The sequence below is a fragment of the Talpa europaea genome, assembly GCF_964194135.1.
Source record: "Talpa europaea genome assembly, chromosome: 8".
Classification (NCBI taxonomy): domain Eukaryota; kingdom Metazoa; phylum Chordata; class Mammalia; order Eulipotyphla; family Talpidae; genus Talpa; species Talpa europaea.
Genome location: NC_140075.1, coordinates 79,416,260 through 79,441,573, shown reverse-complemented (window position 1 = coordinate 79,441,573; position 25,314 = coordinate 79,416,260). Strand labels below are relative to the sequence as shown.

Here is a 25,314-nt window from a genome sequence, read left to right as displayed (position 1 = left end):
TATTTTGGAACATGTCAAAAGCCTGTGTTTTAACAAGCATGTAGAGTAATTCATTGATCAAAATTTTTTACAATTTAGTTATTCTTAATGTGTTATTACATCATAATTACATTTGAACAATTTAAGGTATGAGAATACAGAAGTTCAAATCATTTATTTTATAATATTTCTCCTCAGAGGGGTGAGTGGAAATATGTGAAAATAAAGTAATAGGATTTTTATACCACTGAGAATCACTAATTTTTAATTTAAACTGCTTTTAGATTATGAATTTGTGGACCATGGCTTAATACCTTCCAAGTTTCTACTGTTCTCATGAAACTGTTGAGAATTGTGTTTATTGTGGATAATTATTCAGTTGACAGAAAAGCCTTTTAGGCTTTTTTCATGGGAGTTGAGCTTACCACACATAACTCATGCTTTCAAATATTTCCATGATCTTCACTAACAAATTAAATTTTGTAGATTACTGGTTCTCATGATGAAGATGCAATAATTTCTGTCAGTATATATAACTAATCCCATCACTTATTCACTACAAATCCTAGGGTAGATTGCATCTAGAGGTCGTCTTGAAATTCAGCAACCATTCTTATTTGTTCTAGATTCAATGAAATTCTCTTGTCCTGGGAAACCCTATAATTCCAGACAAATGAAACTGGTCCCCAAATGATCTAATTCACATCCAACCTACTTTCATTTAAGATACTAGATTTAATGTCAGTTGTTTATAGTCCAAAGCAACTGTGTATGTGGAAGCATTAATGAAAACCTGGTGTGGATTCTTGCTCTCCCCATGTTCAATCATATGAGCAATTCCTTCAATTCTTTGAATTTGCTTTTCTGCTCAGTCATGTTGATAATGTGCTCTGAGGTCAGGTACAGGTTGATGGGAAGAGAACATTCATCTAAAATTTACTTTCATTTAGTAAGATAATATCAACAATAAAAACTTGAATGAAATGAGGTGGCTACAAAAATTCAGATGCAGCCTATGAAGCTAATCTTGAACCTTAAGGTTCCTGTAAGCAAGGTTCAGGCCTACAAAATTTTAAGATTTATATATGGGACTTACATTACTATTAAAAAAAAATTTAGCAAGAAAATCATCTCTGGACCTGAGGCACCTGTTTGAGAGAATCATGTGCTCCCAGCATTTTTTCTATGAAAAGTCATTGGCAGGGAGCCTTTAGTTTCTCTCAAAAAGATGCATCCTTGACCTCTGTTCCCCATCAAGCTGTAAGGCATTTAAGATCATCAAATTTCCCCTAGAACCTTACCTCATTATACTTACTATAAAAATTAAATGAGATTATGTTTAAAGTGCCTGGCAAATGATAGGTTCTTAGCTTTATGGTAGAGGTAGCTGTTTGATTTAAAAATTACCTTTGGGGCCTCCCCGGTGGCGCAGTGGTTGAGTGCTGGGTTGTGAAGCTGCCCGCAGCCTCTGCAGTGCCGGTTTGATCCCCGGCTGCTCCCCGGCCACCGGAGGAGAGTCCCACATGGCGCGCAGACCTCTTCTGCCGCCCACTACTCCCCTCAGCAGTGTGCTTCGGTCCTTCTGCCTGCCCTGCTCCTCACTGTGGCTCTGGTGAATTCTCTCACCCTCCCGTGCTTCTGACTGTACCCAGTGCTTGTATAAATAAATAAATAAATAAATAAATAAAGTGTCATAAATAAATAAATAAATAAATGATTACCTTTGTCGGGCCTCCCTGGTGGTACAAGGGGTTAAGCAAGGTGCTATGAAGCAATCTGCAGCCTCTGCAGCATGAGTTCAGTCAGAGCAACACATATGGAGCGTCAGACTTCTCCTGTCTCGCCCTCTGCTCCCCTCAGCAGTGTATTTCAGTCAGACTGCTTGTTCTGTTCCCCACTCTGTCTCTGGTGAATCCTCTCACCTCCCACATGCCTGGCCTGTACCCCAGCTCTTGTATGCATAAATAAATCTTTAAAAAAATTACCTTTGTGAAGAAAGCATTAAGGATTTTTAGCATTTTATACTTCTTTTTCTTTAGTTAAAAGTATCAATGACAGAATCCACTAGTCTGTACTTTTTAGTAGAAATATTAAATAACAATATTACAAATTTTTCTCAGTAATTGGAGACAAGTGATTATCCAATATTGTATATGAATAAAGCGTACATATCATCATCCTACTAATATATATATATAATATATATATATATATTACTCTGGTTTTGCTGAACTTTACAAGGCCACTTTTTAATATATTTACTTCCATAATGAAGAAATCTCAACAGTTTGTTTTTTTTTCCCTTCTTGTATTCAAGCATAGTAATCTAATACAAAGTACATATAACTTTTTAAAATTTAGGAAAATAGAAATTGTTTTTCTATCAAAGTTGACTTAATATTTCTTTTCCAAGTTAAAAGCAGGCAAAATGGAGGCAACTTTCCTTTGAGTGTGTGATGAAGGTTTGCTTCCCCTCCCCCCAATATTCTGATGTGATATAAACAGATTATTGTTAAAACTTTGTGGTAAAGTATCTGTTTTCAAGGCATACTCTGACCTTAGCCATATTCCTCAGAGAACTTAATACCATGTAGTGTGGCTGAGGTTAATAGCCTATAGTCATCTACAGTCATGTGAGCCATGATTTAAAGATCCACACTGAAACCAAGGACGTGTAATTAAAGTCCATGTGGCAGAAGTAGGCAATGTAGTGTACTGTTCCAGGGACTAAATGGGGAAGGACGCTTGGTTGGCTGGGAAATAATGGACAGGCAGAGTATCAGATTGGCATTGACATCAATCTTTTGATTTATTTGGGCTATCATATCCTTTTTTGGTTTGCTATGTGACAGTTATTTCCAAAGTAGCTCAAAAATTTCAACTCTTCCCTCAGTTTTCATTTTCTAAAAAATCTATTCTACCAATCACTGTTTTTTCTAATAATATACTTGTCTTGATTTATTTGCTGTTGTTCTATTTCTATAAAAAATAGGCATGTCCAATTGTTTATTAATAAATATGCCTTAGTTTATGTTTTGAAAAGCATTTCTTTCTCTCAGGTCCTTTTAGTCATTCTTTGTTTTTTACTATATTGTAATATTTGAGGCTTTTATTGACTGCATCCTTTAATCACATGCTATCTAGTGGATATACAGGAAAGTCAGCAGTATTGATTTCTAAGACACGCATTGTATAATAAGAGTTGATTGATAGTTAACACTGTCCTCTTGTTCTATTAATGACTCATTATACTAATCTGACAAGAATGGAAATGATCAGAAAACAACAGTTATATAATTTTTGACATGAATAGTAACAATGGTATGAGTCTAGTTTTTAAGTTTTCACTTAGGTTTGGCATTGCAACATTACACTCAACCAAGGAAATGACAGAATTTTTATTCAGTCAAGTAAAGTACTATGAGGTCATTGCATTGGACTCTTTTGCAAAATCCTGCAACATATTTGTTTTGTTTAACTGAAAAAATGTTTGAAGTTCCAATGATTCACATATTCAAAATGATTCACATATTCACTACTAATTAAAATACAATTTCCAAAGTTAAGTGGGGCAAGTTTAGGCACAGTGGCAAATAAATGAACAAAGCTACTGGAAAAAACAAATGATGTCTAGTTTAGTTCTCTGGGATTGAATCCATAAAGACAGTTGCCTAGAAGGGACAAAAAGTAGCAAAAGAGGACTTACATTTTTCTTATTCTTTTGATCTCGATCAGTAATATTTACTGAAGTCTTGCCTCTTTGCATATTATCTTTCAATTTTAAATTTAACTCAATCTGATAAAAATTTTAAGGTTCATGTCTTTTTCATTTTGGAACTAATAAGTAAAAGGCAATCTGCTGTGACATCCATTTGGTATTATGACACTATATACTATACAAAAATATGATACTACATTTCAAGGAACCTGAAAATTGAATTTCCATTGAGTGATCTGCATGCTAAAATTGTTTTGTGTATTTAAGCAGTATGTTAAAAAGGTTTAGGAAAGCATTATTATATATAAACAGATCCATATTTAAAGAATATTATGAATTTAATACTCAAGATACTAGATATTGAAATAGGCAAATCAATATATATCAATATTAAGAACTTGAAAAAAATATTCAACATTGAAATTAAATAACTAGTATTTGTTTCCTTTGAAAGATTGTTCAACAGCTCATATTAATCATGTGCAATGGGGAAAGGTGGATTTTCCAATGCCTATGTTAAAAATATCAGAATTAGAATGTGAAATCTATAGTTTCAGTAGCTTTGAGAAATAAGAGATTGGCAGGACCTTTTGTCCATACATTTCTTATGTATAGAGAGGAATGGAATACAGAGCTGATGTAGTCAGTTTTATCTTTCCAATGCTAAAATTGCATTAAAAAGGTTTTGTTGGCTTTTGATCTTTCCTTCAGTAAAAATTCCCATTTTTGTGCAGAGTATTTAGTTTCTCTACATATGTTACATTCCCTATTACCTTACTCAAAAAATAAATACCTCTGTTATCATGTAGCAGCATTGTCCTAGAACATAGCAACAATATATTTAAATGTTCTCTGAATGTCTGAAATCCCAAGATTAGAAATGTAACTACTAAAATAGTTAGACTTGAATTGACTCTTGTTGGAATTAGATCTGTAATAACTGTTTTTTTTAAATTTTTTTTTTATAGAGACATGTTTTTATTTATTTGTTTGTTTGATGGTTTGTTTATACATGCACTGGGTACAGTCAGAAGCACGGGAGGGTGAGCAGACTTTAGTACTTACAGTATACCAACATGATACTATAGTGACACCTTCTATAAGGCTTAAAGTTTTAAATTGTCATTTTCTCCAGTGTAAACCACAGTTGTATGACTTTGTAATTCAGTACAGTAAATTGGCTTCCAACCACACAATACTTGGAATCAGTTCCCCTGTTTTTTTTGGCAAAATTATTTTTAACAAATTATGCTCTGATTCTTTTTCTGCCTTTCCTTTTTCACTTTCACCATGGAGGAAAAATATCAATATAAAATAATAGTAAAAACATAATGATTCTGTTTGATTTGAAAACAGAACATTCCTACATAATATTTTTACACTTTAGACAATAAAATATCACCTTTATTTGGTTTCCAAGGGCAAACCTTAATTTACTGAGGCATCGTCACCTCCGAGAATTATATTGCTCATTCTAGCATCTTCTGGTGCACCCAAGTCTTTTGGAGGCTAGAGCAGAAATCTCAGCCTTAAAATTGGTAACAGATACCTGGCAAAGACTGAGGTATTCATGACACTGCATTCGTCTGGGTTGTGACCCAGTTCAGGAATCGAGATACAATATTCTTATACTACTTTGTAAAACTATTTCTAGTATCCATAGTAAATATTGTTATAATGTTCAAGTATGTTAGATATGAATGTATGTATGATTTGCACATGTTTTGATTTAATTTACTTGACCTTTACTCTTGAACTGTATGCAATAAAATATGACCACTTTCATCCATCAGAAATTAATATTTTCGGGCAAATTTTAGAAGCATCAGCTTAAGCTCTTTATGTGCCCCCTGTGGTATTAAAATATTCAAATATATGAATATATTAATTCTTGCTTTTGAAAGTTACATCTATCTAATCTGAAATTTAGGGTTCTGTATAGAAGAGCTTAAATTAATGACTGATCTTTAAGTTCATATTCAATTATTTACATACTGGTCGTGACAAAGGTCGTGTCCTTTATCTTGGTTTCAGGGACATAATTTCACTTAATCACATGGCTTATTAATAGTAAAGTATATGTTATAACTGAGTAAAGAATATATATTATATTCTAATTGAATTATAACTGAATAAAGAAGCATGGATAATATGATACATTCATTTTATATAAGTGGTGTACTATTGGTAGAAAAAGTCTTAGTCATCACCTTATTAGTAATATGAAACATGATTAAGTTTAGATGGGTTTAACAATGAAAGAACTGACAGGTCTTCATAGCTAGTATTTTTTCAATGGATGACTCATGAAATCCTGAGTCATATGTTATATTCTTTCACATTGAATTTGTTTTTGGTTAAATTTGTGAGTAATAGTTGGGGCTTACATATAGTTTCTGTTCTCTACTTTTTAAATTCGACATTCTTTTATTAAGACTTTATTGAACTAATTCTTTGCCAGATCCAGTTCATACAAATATGAAAAATATCATCCTTTTAGCACAGACAACCTGTTATTCTCTCATAGTTAAAGAGTAGGGATAAATGTTCTAATGGTTAGGGTGTATTAAGAGCAACTATACTTACACGAAGGAGGAAGAAACTCAATTTATTTGGACAAAAATTAGGAATTTCTTGAAGAATTGATATTGGTTTTGAGCATAGTAAAGTACTTGACTGCTGTTTTGCCTGGTGGATAAGCACTGGGAGGTGATTTTAGGCAGCAGGAATAAAAATTTCATGTTCTACTGATCTAGTGACAAGGTCATCTTTGCAAACTGGCACTACTCCTAAAAATCCTGGTAAATTCTGTGCAGAAATACCTGCTCTGTGAATATTAAAATAATGAAAATTGCATATTGGCTTCATATTTGTTTCAAAGGCTATCTCCTTCATTATAGACTATTTATGAATACTAGTTCAAATAGACCTATATTCTGGAACATCATTTTAATAGAATTCCCTTTATATTATTATTGGGTATCCTGGTAATCAATTGATATCTTAATAGTGTTAGCATTTGAATAATGAACCCAACTAAATGGGTGGATTATTTTCAGTTTTCAAATCAACTTCTAATATATGCTCTTATTATGTTGTGACATGTTCACATCTACCTGTACTTCATTGAAGGATGTGTTAAAAATGAATTTCAGTGCAATACATGAAAATACAATGATACTTATATCTCAGTGAAATGACTAGTTCTACCTAGAATTAGTGTTCTCCACTTTTCTGTTCCTTGAAATTGTAAGCATTTCAGAATGTCTCTTTGTGTCAATGGTAGACTAAGCTTGTCAAGTTTCAGTATAATTTCTGTTGTTTAAGAAAGCACAATGATAGGACAGAAGGAGAAAGTTAATCATATATTTTACTCTCTTTCTCTTTAATTCATATACTCTCTTACTCATTTTATTTTGCTCCTATATACTAATGGATGAAGGTGATCTTACTCAGCACCCATTCCTTCCTGTACTTTATCCTTTTTACATTACATCTACAGCCAACTATCACTCAGTGAATTTACGTGGAAAAGGTGTCCTTGAAGTAACTTTAAGTGCTTCCTGTTAGCCTACTCTGAAGATTGCTGCAGTTTTGGGGACAGTTTCACCATCAATATTTTTCTGTCTGAAGATTAAATCTGGAGTTAGCAGTGTGTGCAGCCATAGTACAAGGTTGGGAAGTTAAGACCCATAGAATAATCCTCAACTAATGAGGGGCCAGAGTTGGTAGATGGACACCCAGCCAGCCTCCTTACTCTTTAGAGGGAGAGTTCTGAGGTGTGTTCTATGTAATCTCTCAGAGAGCAGCTAGCAGCAGTTAGCTGGGTTTCCCACTGTGACAAGTACTCATTCATACTTCTTTATTGGATTTTCATCCTTTCCTGTCTCTCTTCTCCACTCCTTCAATAGACTTCCTAAGAATTCCATCCAAGGAACTGTTTATATCAAGACCTCCTTCAAGTTCTTCAAGGGAAATTCAAACTAAAATACCATCCCAGTTGAGTGGGTTTTATTGGCATTCTTTCTCATTTTCTAAGTTTCTTCTTGTGATTTTACATGTGATTCAAGTTACTTTCTAATCCTCCATTCAAAGAATAGTTCTATCTCAAGACAACTGGTGACTGTGCAACAAATAACTTCCGCATGTCAATTTATCATCATCTGGAGTGGAAAACAGAGCTCCCTTTTAAGAATTAAATGCCCCAGATCCATAACAGGCCAGTGTCTCTAAGAAAATAATTAGCACTGCATTATTTCTGGTTTGTTAAACCATATTTATCTTCAACAAACTATATGTTAGGTAACAGTCAAAACAAAACAAAACACTGAAGAAGCCATTAACTTTGACTAAACCAGTATTTTCTTCCTGTAGAATGTATTCTTTTTTTTTTTTAAAGATTTATTTATTTATACAAGTACTGGGTACAGTCAGAAGCACAGGAGGGTGAGATTATTCACCAGAGCCAGAGCAGGGAACAGAACAGACAGACTGATGAAATACACTGCTGAGGGGAGCAGCGGGTGCGGCAGGAGAGGCCTGTCACACCAATTGGGACCCTCACCGGTGGCTAGGGATCGAACCGGCGCTGCAGAGACTGCGGGCAGCTTTGCAGTCCAGCGCTCAACCTCTGCGCCACCATGGGAGGCCCCAGAATGTATTCTTAATTAAACCCAAACTAGTTTTTTCATCACACATCAGGATGACCTTATAGTTCACTCAAGTTTACAGTGGGCATGAATCCCATTCTACAACACAAATATGAAAGAAATATATTTTTTATTATTTTATAATTCAACTTCATTTTGAAGAGCTGATATTTATACAATCAACACTAAGCTATTAGAACAAAATTGCCAATGATTTTGCCTATGTCTTTTCAGAATTTAATGCTAGAAAATTTTGATACTAAAATATATATGAATTTCTTAAAGTTTTGAAATCAAAGAAATTTTTATGATCTGTGTAGGCTATTTTTAGTATTAGGATAATCAGAAAATTAATGTCATCTGCAATAAAACTAAGTTGTATAACTATTTGCAATTCAAATTGGAAAAGAGAATCTGTTAAGATTATGCACATAGTTCTGAATTGTATCATATCAATATATAAACACAGTCTTATATATTATTTTATGAGCTTTGAAGTTCTTTTGAGCATTTTTCTTTCAATATTGTCTATCTAATCAAAAGCAATTCATCCCTATATGAGCAAGTTTCAGGGACAATGTTTCTTCACTTAATGTCTCTGTGCTGTGTTTCCACAGTTCAAACATGTGCTATTCATGACCTTAGGCCTGGAAATATTTAATTTTACAAAATATAAGACAAATAAGTTCTATTAATTTAATATAAAGGTTGGACTCTATAAGGCTGTATTTTAAGATTATGATATTTGCCTCAAATTGGGCTATAGGGATTTCTTTTACTTTTTCATGATAATATCTCAGTAATTTAGTATAATCCTTTTAAAATATTTAATTAGCAATAGGTTCTATCATTTTAACACCCCTTAACAATTTTTTGAGATACTTCCTTTCTTCCAAACTGCAGTGCCTTCTGCATATTATTTTCAATATATGTATAAACCAACATGTTTTTAGTTTCTATTATTCATTTATTTTAATGTAGTAATTTCTGGAAATTTTTGTTTGTTTTTATTGAGGTAAAATTCATTTACAGTACTGTATATGTTTTATAGAGAAGTCTTTATAATTTGAATTCTTTATTGTTTCCCAAGGACTATGAAGACACTGAAAACTTCCATAAATCTTAAAGTAATGTTAGAAGAACCAGCATTTAGCAATGATTTCATAAGGTTTTTTTGACATCCAAGTCTTACCTACCAAACCGTAATTATAATATGGATTTTTTTTTTGCTCTCCCCTTTATTTATTATTGAGACAACATATGTTTACAATGCTGTATATGTAATTTAGAGATAGGGAATCACACCCTTAAGTGTAGAATCACACATAGACGGTCAACAGGCTGAAGAAAAAATGCTCATCATTAGTTATTATCAAGGAAATGGAAATCCAAACCACAGTGCAATACTATCTTACACCCATGAGAATGGTCCCACATCAAGAAAGTGTTGACAAGGATGTAGAGAAAAAGCATTTTTTCTACACTGTTATAGACTGGCCAATCCCCTATAAAAAAGAGTATGGAGATTTCTCAAAATACCAAATTAGAACTGCCATGAGATCATCAATTCTACTTCTAGGTGTCTACCCAGTAAAAGCAAAAATACTAATTCAAAGAGACGCATGCCTGTCTGTATTAACTGTAGCACTATTTTCAAGATACACATTATGAAAACAATGTAAATGCCCAAGTACGGAATTGTGGATCAGAAAAACCAGGTATATATATATATATATATATATATATATATATATATATATATACACACACACACAGTAGAGTGCTACTCAGCTATAAACAAACAAAAAACCCAGCTCTTCCAAGTAAATGTATGGATGGAAATGGAGAGGATAATACTCAACAAAATAAGTCATAAGGAGAAAGACAAATGCCAGATGGTTTCACTTGTATGTGGAATATAGAGAAACAAAACAAAGGAACAGACAAAAACATACTGATAGCAGTTCCTTGGTATTTTACTGCAAAACTGAGGCAACCAGAAATGGAGAGATTGGGTGGGGGGAGATCAGTGCAGTGTGTTGGAGAATTATGGGGACTTTGGTGGTGGGCATTGTGTGAAAACATGAGCCTTTAACCTCCAAAAAATTCTCATTGATGTAAATGAACTTTGCCTCAATAATTCTAGTTGGAGGAAAATAAATGAATATATAAATATGTTTGATAAAGAAAAGCAGAACAAATGAAAAAATACTATCATGCCATACACAAAAATCAACTCAAAATGGACAAGAGACTTGAATGTAAGATCTGAAACAATAAAATAAATGGAAGAAAGCATAGACAAAACACTCAGGACAGAGGAGGAAACAATAAAGTATAAACAATTGGGGCTATATTGAACTTTTTTTTTTATTTTTTTAAGGGTTTCATTTATTTTTATGTAGAACTGTGGAGTAGGCCTGAGGTGTGTGGGGACCAGTAAGAGGATCCACCAGAGACAGAGCAGGGAGCAGAACAGGCAGATTGACATACACTGCTATGGGGAACAGTGGGCAAGGCAGGAGGGTTCTGTTGCTCCATGTGGGTGAGCTTCCTGGCAGGGGTCCCTCTCAGCCTCAGGGGAGGCCCTTCATGGTAATAGCACTGAGCCTTAACCCCTGGCACTAGGGAGGCCTCTCTTTTTTTTTTTCCCCAACAAGGCAGACAATACTGAACCATTTAAGGGGTTCATCTTCTATTCTGAGAATTCTGAATGTGTGAACTCAAAATACAGAATAATGTGTTTTTATTCAGGGATGCATTATGTAGCCTGGCACTGCAGTGTGAGAGAAAAAGTACTGTATATGAACACATTTTTTGTGTACTTTCTATTTTGAGTGTTTGATGAAAAGTCTGTGACATAGCATTTTTTTATTATATGAATATTTTCTTGTGTATTTTTTAACCTGAATGATCATAAATGATTTGTTTTCACTGGGAAGATCATTATAATCCAAACATTAGAGTTGTGAGAGTCACAGTTTGATGCCTATATTTGAATTTTTATTTGTTTGTTTCTATATTTTAAGGCAGTAGTTATGAGAAGTCACTGCCTAGATCTTTGTGAATGCACAGACTAGGGAGGAAGTATTGGGACTGAATTAGAATGAGATGATTTTTATATTCCTTTCAAGATCAAAATCAGGACTACTGCTTGCTAAAAGACTGGTGGCCTTTGCATTTATTTCTCACTGGATTGTGTTCAGGTTGCAAAACTGTATCATTTTACTTGTGGTTGATCCAAAAATGAAACATCTGACCATCCTCACCAAGAAAACATAGGACTAAACAATCAGCTGCAATATTTATGCGTGGAATGACAAAAACAAATGGTGATTGTCAGTATTAAAAGAGGAAGGGAATTTTGTTTTACAACTTTAGTCTCTCTTGTCAGTCTTATTTTGGAGCAATAATTTAGTGATATATAAATTTTAATTCTCCTGTATATGTATAAGAATTTTAATACAGCTCTCTAGGTTTATACAACATAGTTAATATGTAACCAATGAGTGACTTAAATTTGGTTAATATAATATGATTTTGCCAAGATATAATATTTAGTTTTAACTGTTTAACGATAAAGCATGCTGTTGAATTCTAGTTATAGTAAATCTAAATAGTTGCATGTTCTTTTGTTTATGTCTTTTAGCATCTCCGTCAATTAAACTCTTGGTGGATGATCCTATAGTTGTAAATCCTGGAGAGGCCATAACATTAGTGTGTGTTACGACAGGAGGAGAACCTGCACCCTCTCTCACCTGGGTCAGGTCCTTTGGGACTCTGCCTGAAAAGACTGTTTTGAATGGAGGGACACTGACCATACCTGCCATCACCTCAGAAGATGCTGGTACTTACAGTTGCATTGCCAATAATAATGTGGGGAACCCTGCTAAAAAGTCTACCAACATCATTGTAAGAGGTAAGTTTCCCTGGAGAATGCTAAAATATAGAACCGTGGGTTACCTGAGTTATCATAAAGCTGATAATGTTTAATATAATATTACTCAAATATTGTATATATATGTAACACACATAGAAAAAAAATTTTTAAGTGATGAATGATATATAATTATAAATGAAACCTCAAATTCCTAGATCTTAATAACTATGCTTTATGTTGGCATTGGCTAATTTTCAGAACAGTTTCTTAATGATACCATTGAATAATTTTTTTTTTACCATTTAAAAAATTATTAAATGCAAGTGTGGTATAGTATATTAAACATTGTTATAGAAGTTATATATTACTTTAGAATTTTACAAATGTATCATTTAATATATGATAAACATTTATTGAATCTCTGCTACTCCCATGCTTTAAGTTATGGGGTTATATAGAGATCTATAAAACAGTACCCTGTACTCAAGGACTCTATCAGAGAGTAAAAATAAAATATGCCAAATTTTTTGGCAAGTTTAAGAAAAAGTTATAGAGATATGAAAAATTGTAATAACATCTGACTGAGGTTATTAAAAGACCTAAAGACAATTGCACTGGGTCTTATGGTTTGGGTAGAGTTTTAATAAACCAAATTAGGGAAATACATGGAAAAGTCAAAATAGTAAAGGCCAAAGATTATTTGAGGAATTGACATAAAATATGGGTCACTCTACTGCAGCAATGATGTTGTGTTGTGACTGCTGCCTGCTGGTGTGCTAGTGCTGTATGTTAAGGAGATGTTTCCCCACATTTCAAAGCATGGGAAGTTACAACTCAAGGTCAACATCTGCTTGTTCATGTTTTGTGTCATCCTTGGTTTGGAATGAGGATGGACAGAGATACTTCCAATTTCAAATAGATACCCATATGCCTAGCAGAATCATGGATGGGGGTTTGTGATGGAATCAAATCATATGTACAGAGATTAGTATTTGTGATTTTGTGCACATAGTGGTCTTAGTGGTCAGAGATATAGTACTTGGACAGAAACACTCTATTCAAAATATTACAAGATATTATAATCTAAAAACTATGAATAAAATTCTATCTGCCACAAAATTAAAGCCACAAAATATTTAGTAATTGCAAGATGCACTATTATTTTATGTATCAATACAAAATAAAACATAATACCAATTAAGCTACCACTGAGCTTTCTTATGCGATAGAATGTTATTGAAAGAACTCTTTCAGATTTGTTTATAATTAGGTTTTCTTTTAAAGTATATGTCACCCATTAACCTATATAAAAAGAGGAAGAGATGTAAGTTGATTAAATGATTCCTTAAACTTCACACTCAAAACCAACTCAATGTTAAATTGGTTTTCATCCCAGTCTATGAAGACCATGGCTTTCTACACAACAACCTTATCATTCAGAACATTTATATTTCAGAATGTGGAGAAATATTGTCCCTCTGACTTTCATGAAGCCACCTCACCATTATTGTATCTGACAGATAGCAACTGTAAGAGGCTACTAAATGGGAGATACAGCCTGATTTTAGTTATGTTAAAATATGAATGCAAATAAGGATTTTTAAAATTAATGAAATGTGATATTTTCAGTTATTTATGAGATTTCTGGACAACAATCATATGGTAATGAGAGAAAGTGTGTAAAGGATGCACAGTGGCTAAAGCTGTAGTCTCAAAGGAGTTTACAATTCTGTAAGGAAGATAAGAGTACAAAGGAGTAATATCTGGAAGTAAATAAAAAGACAAGGTTCCCATATGGAACTATCTTAACCTTCCTATAATAAATATTAGTATGGGCAAAATTGGACTCCTTCAAACTCTTGTTGCAGTGGATAACTTCCTCCAAATTTTAAAGCAAAGAGAAAAAAGTACAAACCATCATTGTTTATTATTTCTGCTTTTTATTTGTTTGATTTTAAGTAACTGTTTTCCCAGGTGGCAATGAATTAATGTTACCAAATCTGGGAGACTTGCTAAAGCATTGCAAAGTTATCTTTAAGAGTCATGGATGTAATGTAAAATCTTCTATTATATTATTTTATCAAGGATAGGACCTCGCTAGAGAAGAAGGATGCATTAAATCTAGTTTGACGGTAGAATCAACTACAGCTATATTGAATCCATGTACAACTGTCAAAATGTCCAGCATGAAATGTCTGTGTTGCTCATGCACCCTCTGTAACTCAATTCACAGCAAATATATGCCAGACAGCAGTCTACTCTTGCCCCCCATCTAGCAGTTTTCGTCTGTATTCTTTTAAAAGGACAGTTTACAACTTTGATACAAATGACCTAAAATAAATTAAACCTTAAAAATATATTTCCAAATTATATTTTTATGCCTTTAATTTATCTGAAGTATCCATTTGCATCATAATATTAGATTACCAATGGAGCTTCTCAGCACTGCCATTCACATAATTCATACAATCAAGTTTGTATTTATTCTCGCCAAATATAGAAATAACCAGGGTTAATGGGTCCCAGATTAAACTGGGGGAGAAAAACTGCTGCAATAATATGAGACATCTGATTTCTGCTACAGAGGCCAAGAAATTCAGTTAAAGAAAAATGGTTTTCTTTTTATTATATCAAAGAAATTATTTCCAAGTCTTCTGAAATTGTAGCTCTTGCAGTATCTTAGATTAACTGTATCATTGGTACAACACTCTAGGTTTATTCCCCTCACATTCTTTTCTGTAATTAAATCAGGCTCCACAGACAGATATTCTGAGTAAGCCCAAGGATATTTTGTGCATAGAAGTCCCATTACTATTTGAGAATATCTATGTGCAAAATAAGAACCTACAGTGCAAAGAAGATTAAAAATTTAGGGACATTTCCAAACTCATCATTTGATTTTATATATAATTATATATATAATATGTTTTTATATATAAACATTATATATAACATTATATATAACATATATATGTTTTTAAATAGAAAATTCTTAAAATAATGTACATCATTGTGTAGAACACCTTTGTAGAAAAATAAAGCTCAAAACTGAAGAAGAATTTCATTTTAATATCTTGTTAGAACATTTATAAATATAGTTAGTAGCAACTTTTCTTAGGATCCTTGATGAAATTGCAATGATTGAGCCACATATCTCTCAAGTCAGGAGAGAAGTATTTGCTTAATACATTTAATAAGGTGTTGGGTGATCTGAACTCAGTGCCTTCCAATCCTCTGTTAGATCATATTGATTCTCATCTGAAGTTCTCTGTTGTGATTAACTATATTTAAAAGTATCCACATTTCTCTTCTGTAGTGAATTGAAGCACTGTTTGAACAAGCATGGTTCATAACATGACCAAAACATGACTGTATTATAGTGTCTTGTGTTCTCTTTAAATTTTATTTAGTGGCTTGATCTTCCCTGCTTCAGAAAAGTCAGGCAGACCCGATGACACTTCTGCTTATTCTTAAAAATAGAGAATCTTATAGTTACTTTCAAATCTCAAGCACATATTTAATTCAGGATTTTGGATGCATGATCCAAAATAATATCAAAACTCCAAACCTGATTTATGCAGCATTTTTATTTAGTTTGGGTTCATCTTGGGCTGGAGACCTTCAATGGGAAAGAGCAGTGTTATATGGTTGACTTCTTCTTCCTCTTTCTCTGACTCATCCATCCACCTATCCACCCATCTCATCTCTGATCTCCTTGTCTTGGGGTAGAGTAGAGAAGTCTCTGTGTAAATGGTCCTTTATTTTTTGTATGTGGTACAATATTGGGTTCTTGGGAGATTCTTCTATGTAGAAGAGGTAGATGTACATTGGTATGGATGAAGGAGAAATATTAGTGGTGGAATGTCCAGAGAGTCCATCAATGTTCTACGCAACCTGAACATCTTGGGCCATTGCCTTGCCCTCCCTTTTCTGTTGAGGTTCTTTCTCTCCCATGAAGGCATCCACTAAACAGAGCTCAAGACCAGTCCATGCTACCTCTTCTTCCCTTTGTGACTCACATCTTTTAGTAAAAGAACAGTTTGTTAATGTGGATAAACTTGTGCTGCAGAGCTTCATAGGTGGCATCTTAACCCTTGTATCAGCAGGAAGGCCCTCCTGTTTCTTTTAAATTTCATTAAATTTCATTTCTTTTAAATCATTATCTTGAACCCAACTCTTCTGCAAAGTGATATTGCAAATGTGTTTTACTTTCAATTTTAGGAGTACTCCAGCTTATTTTTCTTCACTAGCATCTCAGATTCCTCATATGGAGAAATTAATAAACAAAGATGTCAATATTGAAATAGATTTAACCTTTATGGGAGAAATCAGCTTGTATTCAGTGAGGAATGAATTTATCCTTTCCTAACTGCACAGAAATATACTGTAACCTCCAGGAACATCATAACCCCCTGTTCTGAAAATATTGATTTACCTAACTTGAGTTTATCCACATTAACAAACTGTTCTTTAAAAATCTGAATTTTAACATTAGACGCATTTGTTCGGCACTCATTTAATGAAAATATTTCAAATGTTAGTACTGCTAACATTTCAAAATAAATTACTTAAGAGTAATTTAATAAATCTTATAATTCTAAAATTCTATGAGAAAAAATGTGGATCTTTGAGTGTGTTGGTTCAGTTTAGGTAATGGTAGTAGTTAACACTGACTGAGCACTCTCTGTGTACAAGGCTGCCAGGCACACTGTGTACATGCATTAATGGTCTAATCATACCAAAATATTTATGTGGTTAAAAAAAATCATTCCCAGTTTAGGGGAAAGTTAAATGGAAGAGAGTGCAGTAAAATAATTTCCCAAAAGCAAGCCTTTAATTTAAAGAGCAGAGCTAGGATTTAGAAATGCACAATATAGTTACTGGTCACTCTCTTAACCAAGGTAATATAGTGCCTTTCAAAATTTAGTCAGTTTTTTAAAAATCTCTAATCATTCCTCCTCTAAGGAATTTGAACCATTCAAAGTATTTTTTCTATTCATGCATCTCTGCATTACCAGCAACTTAACATGAATTCTTTCTGGGTTTTAAATTGAATATATTTTTAGAGTTATGAAAAAAATCCCATCATCATAGAGTCCTTCCTAATGATGATGTTTTCCTTTCAAACTTACAGTAACCTTTTATTGGAAGAAACCATGTTTTTATTAACCAGCTTTTCTTCCCCAATAATTCTGGAGAAATTACTATTTTAAGTTCTAACCAACATGATGCTTATAGATTAAGATGTTCCAAATAATAACTGCATTTTACAGAACTTAGTATGACTCCTTTTTTATTGATTTACAAATTATTGCACAGAATTTTAAGGACTTTCTACTAATTAGACATGACCCATCGTATCATGAAAAACAAAGACACAAATTAACTGCACAATTAAAAACAAGCGGTATAAACAAGGAACAAAATATATAAACCATATTATAAAAGCAACTTCATTGTTTTTGCTGACAGGTATACATCTTCAAGCTGTTGATGAGAAAGTCAAAAATATTTGGCAATCTTCCAGAAAGAATTGATAAAACTTTGCTTACCATACATTTCTAAATGTAAAGTATTTGTGAATTTTCATTTAGAAGGTCAATGTAGTTCCTCCCAAGTATTTAGATTAATCAAATTAAATTTCCAGTCATAAAGTTTTCTTTCATAATCTTTGATTAATAAAAACTATAATGATAATCACTGATCGTAGAAAACCAATCTTTTAACATTCTCCAAAAGCAAAACCGTCTGCTGTGTGCAGGTGTTCCAATTATTCATGTAGATTAAGTGCTCTATTTCTATTTTCCCAACTTAATATTCTGTAGTAATTACATCTCCCCAAAACACCACAGAGAATTTTATTATATTATGTTTTGTAGCTCTGAAATGGTTTCATTATTATCTATTTAAAAAATAATCAGGGCTATACAAAATCTAAAAATCTCAAATTCTGTTCTCATCTGAATATAGAGAGCTTCATTTTCTTTTATAAAAAGATAATTCTAAACTATCTTTGTCCATTGAAATTACATGATGAATTTGCATAAATATAATTTCAAGTCAAAAGTTTGTCTAGATATTGTATAATTAATTTAATTTATATAATGATGCACAGACACCTTTGTTTTATATATGTATCTATTTTATTAAACTGAGACAGTCATCCACAGTTGATGGTGTCTCTGTAATATTTGTTTTAGCCAAAAGGAAATGTGCCAATTGATAGTAGTGCTTTAAAATCAAAACCAGTTAATATCCAGAAAAGAAGAATTTTTTTCAAGAATTATTTTTAAAATTCCTTAATCAGTTTCTTTGAAGGCACTGTGTAGTTTTTATATAAAATGGGATCAAAACAATGCTACTAACTTGAAAATGTGTACTTAATTTTTTTTGCCCTTTAATGTAACAAGTACTTATTTCTCAGACTGACTGGAAAAATCACCCTTAGCTTGTGTGTAGTAAATGGTCTGTAGGCAGAAAGGTCTAAGGGAAGAGATCTATGATATTGACTTTCCTTAAATTAGCTCTCAGATCATGAATATGTAACTAGGTACTGTGTACTTTTCTCTACAACTAATAAATTGTAGTACATAAACTCTAAGATGTATACTATCAAATGTCCCTTGACTTATGTCCATTTTTAAGTGTTTCTGGACTTAATCACACTTTTTTTCTATTTATAAACTTACCACTTACCCTGCGAATGCATGAGGTCACATGATTCTACAGATTTACATATATTAACATATACATATTGAAAGGCACTGAACTTTAATATCAAAATACATTTCTTAAAAGTTATGTCTTAGGATTTCTCCCCACAGGTGTGGTCATCCATTTGTCAATAAGAATTAAGACAACAAACTTCATTAAAAAATAAATTAATTTAAAAATATGTCTAGTTCCTTGCCAATGGTTATTAAAGCAGGGAGACAAATTAATGTAAGTGGTACTTTCAACAGATATTTAGAAAATTTCTGCCCATGTTTGATGTGTGTCGGTAGCTTAAAGGACAGGAGAGGCATGAGTGCAGTCTCTGAGCCTATGAATTCTTACAATTTTCGAGGGACAAGTATCAGGGCAGTTCCTGCCATAGAACACAAGTAAGAAAAACCAGCATCACAGCAGAAACAGGCAATGTGCTCTTGGAAGCTCAGATGAAAGAAACAATTTTCATCAGGCTGTTAAAGAACAAAATTTCACAGAGAAATGTACATTTGAACTGATCATTTTAAAATGAGAAAGCTTACATATCCAGAATTGCTTGTCTCTTTCCTTTGCTGTCTGGAATGATGACATGGACTATAATAGCTTTTTGAACATATTCCATTTACTTATTTACATTAGAAACTGTGGATAGTCCTTTAAAGGAGACATCAAGTAATTTGTACATTTTATTCTGTGATTTTTAATAATGCTTAAAGTTAATTTCTTGCAATCTTGAGTTTCACAAGGTTTTACATGCGATTTTTAATTATGTGAGTTAACCTGCCAAATTTCTGTTTTCCCTTTGTGTCTCTGTTTCCCTTTGAATTCTGTCCAATATTCTTACACCAGTGCTTATTCTAAATGCTTCAGGAAGTTTCTAAATAGTCAATCAAACATAATTCTTACATCTCTTCCAGACTCCATAAATGATCTCTTAATTTTAGCTTTCAAAGTATTTTTCTCTTTAACCTTATTGCTCAACAAATATTCTTATCCAAAAATTGTTTACAATTCAAAATCCTCAACTCAGTAGTAAAATACATTTTAGCCAAAATTTATCTGTTAAGCTGATTTAAGTATTAGTGATTGGTAAGAGAAAAGTTATCCAGGAAAGGTCCACAAATTCAATCCAAAATGAATTAGTTTCCAAAATCCAAAAATTTGGGAAAATAATTTTAAATGTATGGAAAATATCAGTTATAGTTTTTTTTCTCTCTTTTTTACTTCTAGAAGGTTTATTTTTGTTGTGTAAACATTAGGACTGGTCTTCATGTGCTTTTCACTATGATTTGTGCCCAAGTGCCCTGTTTAGTTAACACACATACAGAGAACCAATTCAAATCCAGGTTTCAGTTATCATTTAGTGAGTAATAGGAAATTCACAACAATGTGAGTAATGATTAATATGTTTCTTGAAAGCTACTCCCAGCCTCCCAACTGTCTTGGTAAATATTTATGTGTCCAGTGAGAGCACATGGCTGGGGTCACTCTGAATCCCTCAAGGGCCATTTTATTTATTTGCTAACATCAAAGTATCTCAATTGTGGGTCAATTTTGCCTTTCAGGGAGAATTTGGCAGTATACCCTACAATGTACCAGACAACCTCCACAAAAATAACTATCCCTTCCAATATGTCTGTAGTGCTGCTCTTGAGAAACCCTGGCTTAGCGAAATTTTTCTCTTAAAATTACACACACATTCCACACATAAAAATAAAAACAAAACTTATTCATTTCCCAAAATACTCCCTATTTTGATGTTATACTGAGGTCAGATTTGGCATTTTTGACATCCCAGAATTTCATATATGAGGGTTTTTTTAACTTAATATTCATCTTTCTCTGTTTAGTCTCCTTGAGAACAGAGTATTTGGTCCTCCCTGGGAAGTTTTATCGGGAACTTAGTGCAACATGTCTTCTCTGTGGTCTGTGTCAGTGAGCTCCTATGCTGTAGGTTGAAATGACCTCTTTCTGTGAATTTCATTTGTTCACTTAGTCAATGTCTTAGACTCTTCCCTCTGAGGTTTTGTGTTCCATTTGCTAATATTTCCTACCTCATCTGTGAAAGGTTTTCAATGTGCTACCTAATATTGAAACCTAATTTTTACTGCTTTCACATTAGTAAGAGCTCATTCTGAGGCTCCAAACTGTACTTCCCCCATCATCCACTGAGTTCCAGGGTGCCAAAGAACATAGTCACATGAATAGTGTTGTCTTTGTGTTTCTCTAAAGTCTCCATTTTTCCATAAGCTCTAGATGACATGGTCTGGTTGTCCAATGCAGGAAAATCAAGATCTTGGCAAGTGAAAAAGGAAAAAACATTGTTCTTCTCAACCATCATCCTAAACTTTGTAATTATCCTAGTTTCATGCATGTGTATGTGGCCAAAAGAGGGTGTAAAATGTCAGATCATGGCTTCTTAAACTATGCATTAAATACTAACTTTCTTAACAGAAACCTATTTTAGAGGGTTGTTTCTATTGTGTCACATTTCATTTCACATTCACTATTAATTAATCTGACAAAAGTAGAAAACTCAAAAATGGAGGCATGCAACAGATTGAGTTGGCCTATTCATTTAAGAAATTTTAGTGTGACTAATATTCACATGGACAGAAAGGTTATGGCTCAGCAATTCTTTCTTCTCGCAGTATTGGAGACTCAGTGTCTTCCAAATTTTCTTATTTTATTATATTATTGTCATACACAGTCCTACTGCTTGCTGATTTTATAAACTGAGAATATGTGAACACTATCTTAAAATAAAGTATAAGATGTAACTTTAACTTCTAATTAAAATATAATTTAATTTAAATATAACTTCTAATTAAAATATAGCTAAAGTTGTAGAAGATGCAAGTATGTGTGTGTATATACATATATATAGCTCAATGAACTTACACAATGTAAAAACATATGTGTCACTAGCACCCAAACTAAGAAGTAATCAGTAGCCTTCTATAAGCTTACCTCTTGCTCCTCTTTCACATTCTCACTGAAATATAACCTCAATTCTGACTTTGAACATCTTATTAATTTTTTTGCTTTAAGCTTTATATAAGTGGAACCATACAATGTAATTTGTGTCTAGATATTTTCTCAACATTGTTTGTAAGAGTAATACATACCATAACTGTTCATTTTAATTTTATTAAATCATATACTTACAATGCATATATAATATTCCATTATACAAATATAATGAATTTGTGAAATGTTTAACTATTTCTAATTTAAGGCCAGTGTGTGAATAACCTTGCTCTGAATTTTTTTTTACAAATATTTTGGTGACAATAATATTGAATTTCTATTGGTTATATCACCAGTAGTCAGGAAAAGAGAATGTTACTATCTAATATTAAAAAAATCCAACTTGCACCTTTTTGAGCATTCCATTCATTCTATGCCCTTCTCAATACTTGATATTTTATTTATTATGTTTTTATTGAAGTAACATTGGTTTACAACATTGTATATGATTTAGACATATTATACATCAGGTATATGTTACCACGCACACCTACCAGCAAGGTACCCATAGTCCTGCACCCATGGTCAACTGTGTCCCTTCAGCACTTTGCTTTCCTCTTTTCCCTCCCACTGTAGAAGCCTAATTCTACAGTCAAGTTTTAAGGGTTTAGTATTGGTTTAGTTTTATCTGACCATTTGTTTTGCTTGTCCATATTCCACTTGTACTTGACATCATCAGATGTTTGTCTTTCTTCATCTGATTTGTTTTGCGCTAGTTTCATCCATGTTGTTGCAAATGGCAAGTGTTTACCTTATACTAAGTAGTATTCCATTGTGTTTATATAGTGCATCTTCCTAATCTACTCATTGCCCACACTTAGGTTCATTCCATAATTTGGCTGTCGTAAATAGAGCTGCAATGAACATAGGAGTGCATATATCCCTTTGAATTTGTGTTTTTGCATTATTTGAGTAAAAGCTAATTGTGGAATTGCTAGATCATATGGTATATTTAATGTTTTGAGAAATCTCCATATTATTTTTCATAAGAGATGGACCAGTCTACATTATCATAAGCAATATATGAGGGTTCCATTTTCTCCATACCCTCACCAATACTTGATTTTCTGGCCTTTTTAACATGGGCCACTCTCATGGGTGTTTATCTCATTATGGTTTCAATTTGCATTTCCCTCATGATAACTGATGATAAACATTTTTTCTTGTGCCGGTTGGCCATCTGCACATCTTCTTTGGCGCAGTGTCTATTTAGGTCTTCTGTTCATTTTTGATTGGGGTATTTGTTTGCTTTTTGTTGAAATGTATAAGTCTTTTTTAGATCTTGAATATCAGCCCCTTGTGGGATGAATTATGTTGCAAATATTTTCTCTAATTTAGTGGGTGTCTTTTCATTTTAATGATTGTTTCTTTCTCTGTGCAGAAGCTTTTTATTTTTATTTCCATTTGTTTATTTTTGCTTGATAATTTCTTTGGCAATCACCTTTTAAAGTATTTGGCCTACTTTCCCCATTTTAAGCTATATAATTTTTCTATTTTATTTGTTGAGTTCCTGCTATATTCTATTCTGTCATATACGGAATATAATGATTGAAAATATTTTCTCTTACTTTGTGGCTTGTATTCTCATAATTTTAATGTTGCCTTACAATAAATAAAAGTTCTTAACTTTTACGAAAGCTAAACCATCAAAAATCATTAAAGTTAGCGGGGTTTTTTAGAGCTCAATTTTAGAATTTTTTTCCCAACCTCAGATTATAAAAATATACTTACATATTTCTGCTAAAATGTTCATTGTGTTGCTTACATTAATTGAAACAATTCCTTTGAAATTTATTTTTATGTGGTTTTAGTTGTATTTCTTTCAATTTAAATACCTAGTTAACTCTCCAAATAGAGAATTAAACATTTCTCCCCACTATATTGCAATGTTGTCTTTGTTCTATATGCAACTATCAAATATATTTTGATCTACTTTTTTAATACTGTTGTATTGGCTTTTGGTTTTTTAAAAACTTTTTTTTATTAAGGTAACATTGGTTTTCAAAACTTATATTATTCGGAAATATTGGTGTTTGATTGTTCCAATGTTAATACTACTTTTTCTCAATTTCTTTAAAATTATACTAAACTGAAATCTAGTACACATGTTCCAACTTTATTTTTTTTGAAAATTTCCTTGGGTATTTTTGGTTCAATGCATTTCATATTTAATATATAAGCAGTTTATCAATATCTATTTCCTCCTTTTTTATTTTATTTTTATCAGAATATTTTATTTATATATATGTTTATTTTTTACATCATTGTTCATTTTTAAACAATATTTGCTTCCCTCCACCCCCTTGCAGCAACATGGATGGAACTAGAAGGAATTATGCTCAGTGAAATAAGCCAGAAGGGAAAAAAAATATCGGATGGTTTCACTTATAGCAGGAATATAGGGGAACCCAATAGGACATCAGTGTAAAAAAATAATAACAGTACAAAACACAACAAAGCAAAAACAGACAATTATAAATCAGAGACATACTGCAGGGGAGGAGAAGGGAGAGGGATCAGAGGGAGGGAGGGAGGAGCACAGGGGACTGAGGTAATGGTGCACGGGTGCATTGGTACATCTATTTTCTCCTTTCCTGAAAAAAAAAAAAATCTCTGAAATATAACCCCTCCTCTTACCTTGGGTGAAGTTTGTGTAATCAATCTTTTCTATTATTTTTCCTTTAATCTTACCATATTATTACATTTGAAGGCAGTTTCTTATAGATAGTATATAGTTGAATATATTTTAAATTAATGTTACCACTCTGTGTTTTAACTAATATATTAATATTTACATCAGACATCAGTTACACTGCATCTGATTATTGACATGGGAACAAAAGGTTATACCTACCACAGCTGTATTTTTTCTATTTTGTTCTCTCTATTTTTCATCATTCTGTTCTCTTTTTCCTTCCTCCCATATGTCTTTTGAATCTGAGAAACGAAATCTTAGAAACTGGAATAGATATACTTTCCCTTTTCTCCCCTACTAAATGGAACTAATTTTTTAAAGTTCTCATTTTCATTCATACATTGTTTTTCATTATATATTTCTGTGTAGTTTTTTTTTTTTTTTTGCTGGGTACTTTTCTTAGAATTTCTCTTTATGATAGGTGTTTAATAATTTTCCTACTATGTGCTTAGATTTGATTTTCTTGGTGTTACTTTCCTTGTTTTTTTTCCAATGAGTTTCTTGAATATGTGGGTTTTAGTGGGTGGGTTTCTCTTTTCTTTTTCCATTCTTTTTCTCCTCTCCTTTGATTTCATTTATACTTATGTTAGATCTTTCACTGTTTCGCAGATTTTTCAAACTTTATTAAGCATTTCAATCACAACTATATTAGTAT

The 25,314-nt window shown here is 32.6% G+C and overlaps 1 protein-coding gene across 2 annotated transcripts in view; it reads left to right on the top strand.

Moving 5' to 3' along the window:
• The window catches only part of MDGA2 (MAM domain containing glycosylphosphatidylinositol anchor 2), a gene marked incomplete at both ends in the record, with an annotated part of 688,627 nt that overhangs the window by 475,249 nt on the left and 188,064 nt on the right, over window positions 1-25,314 (top strand). For both annotated transcript variants that reach the window (XM_084239552.1, XM_084239553.1), the window contains one exon: window positions 11,996-12,265. In XM_084239552.1, the coding sequence (XP_084095678.1) occupies window positions 11,996-12,265 (270 nt within the window). The remainder of the gene's footprint in view (window positions 1-11,995; window positions 12,266-25,314) is intronic.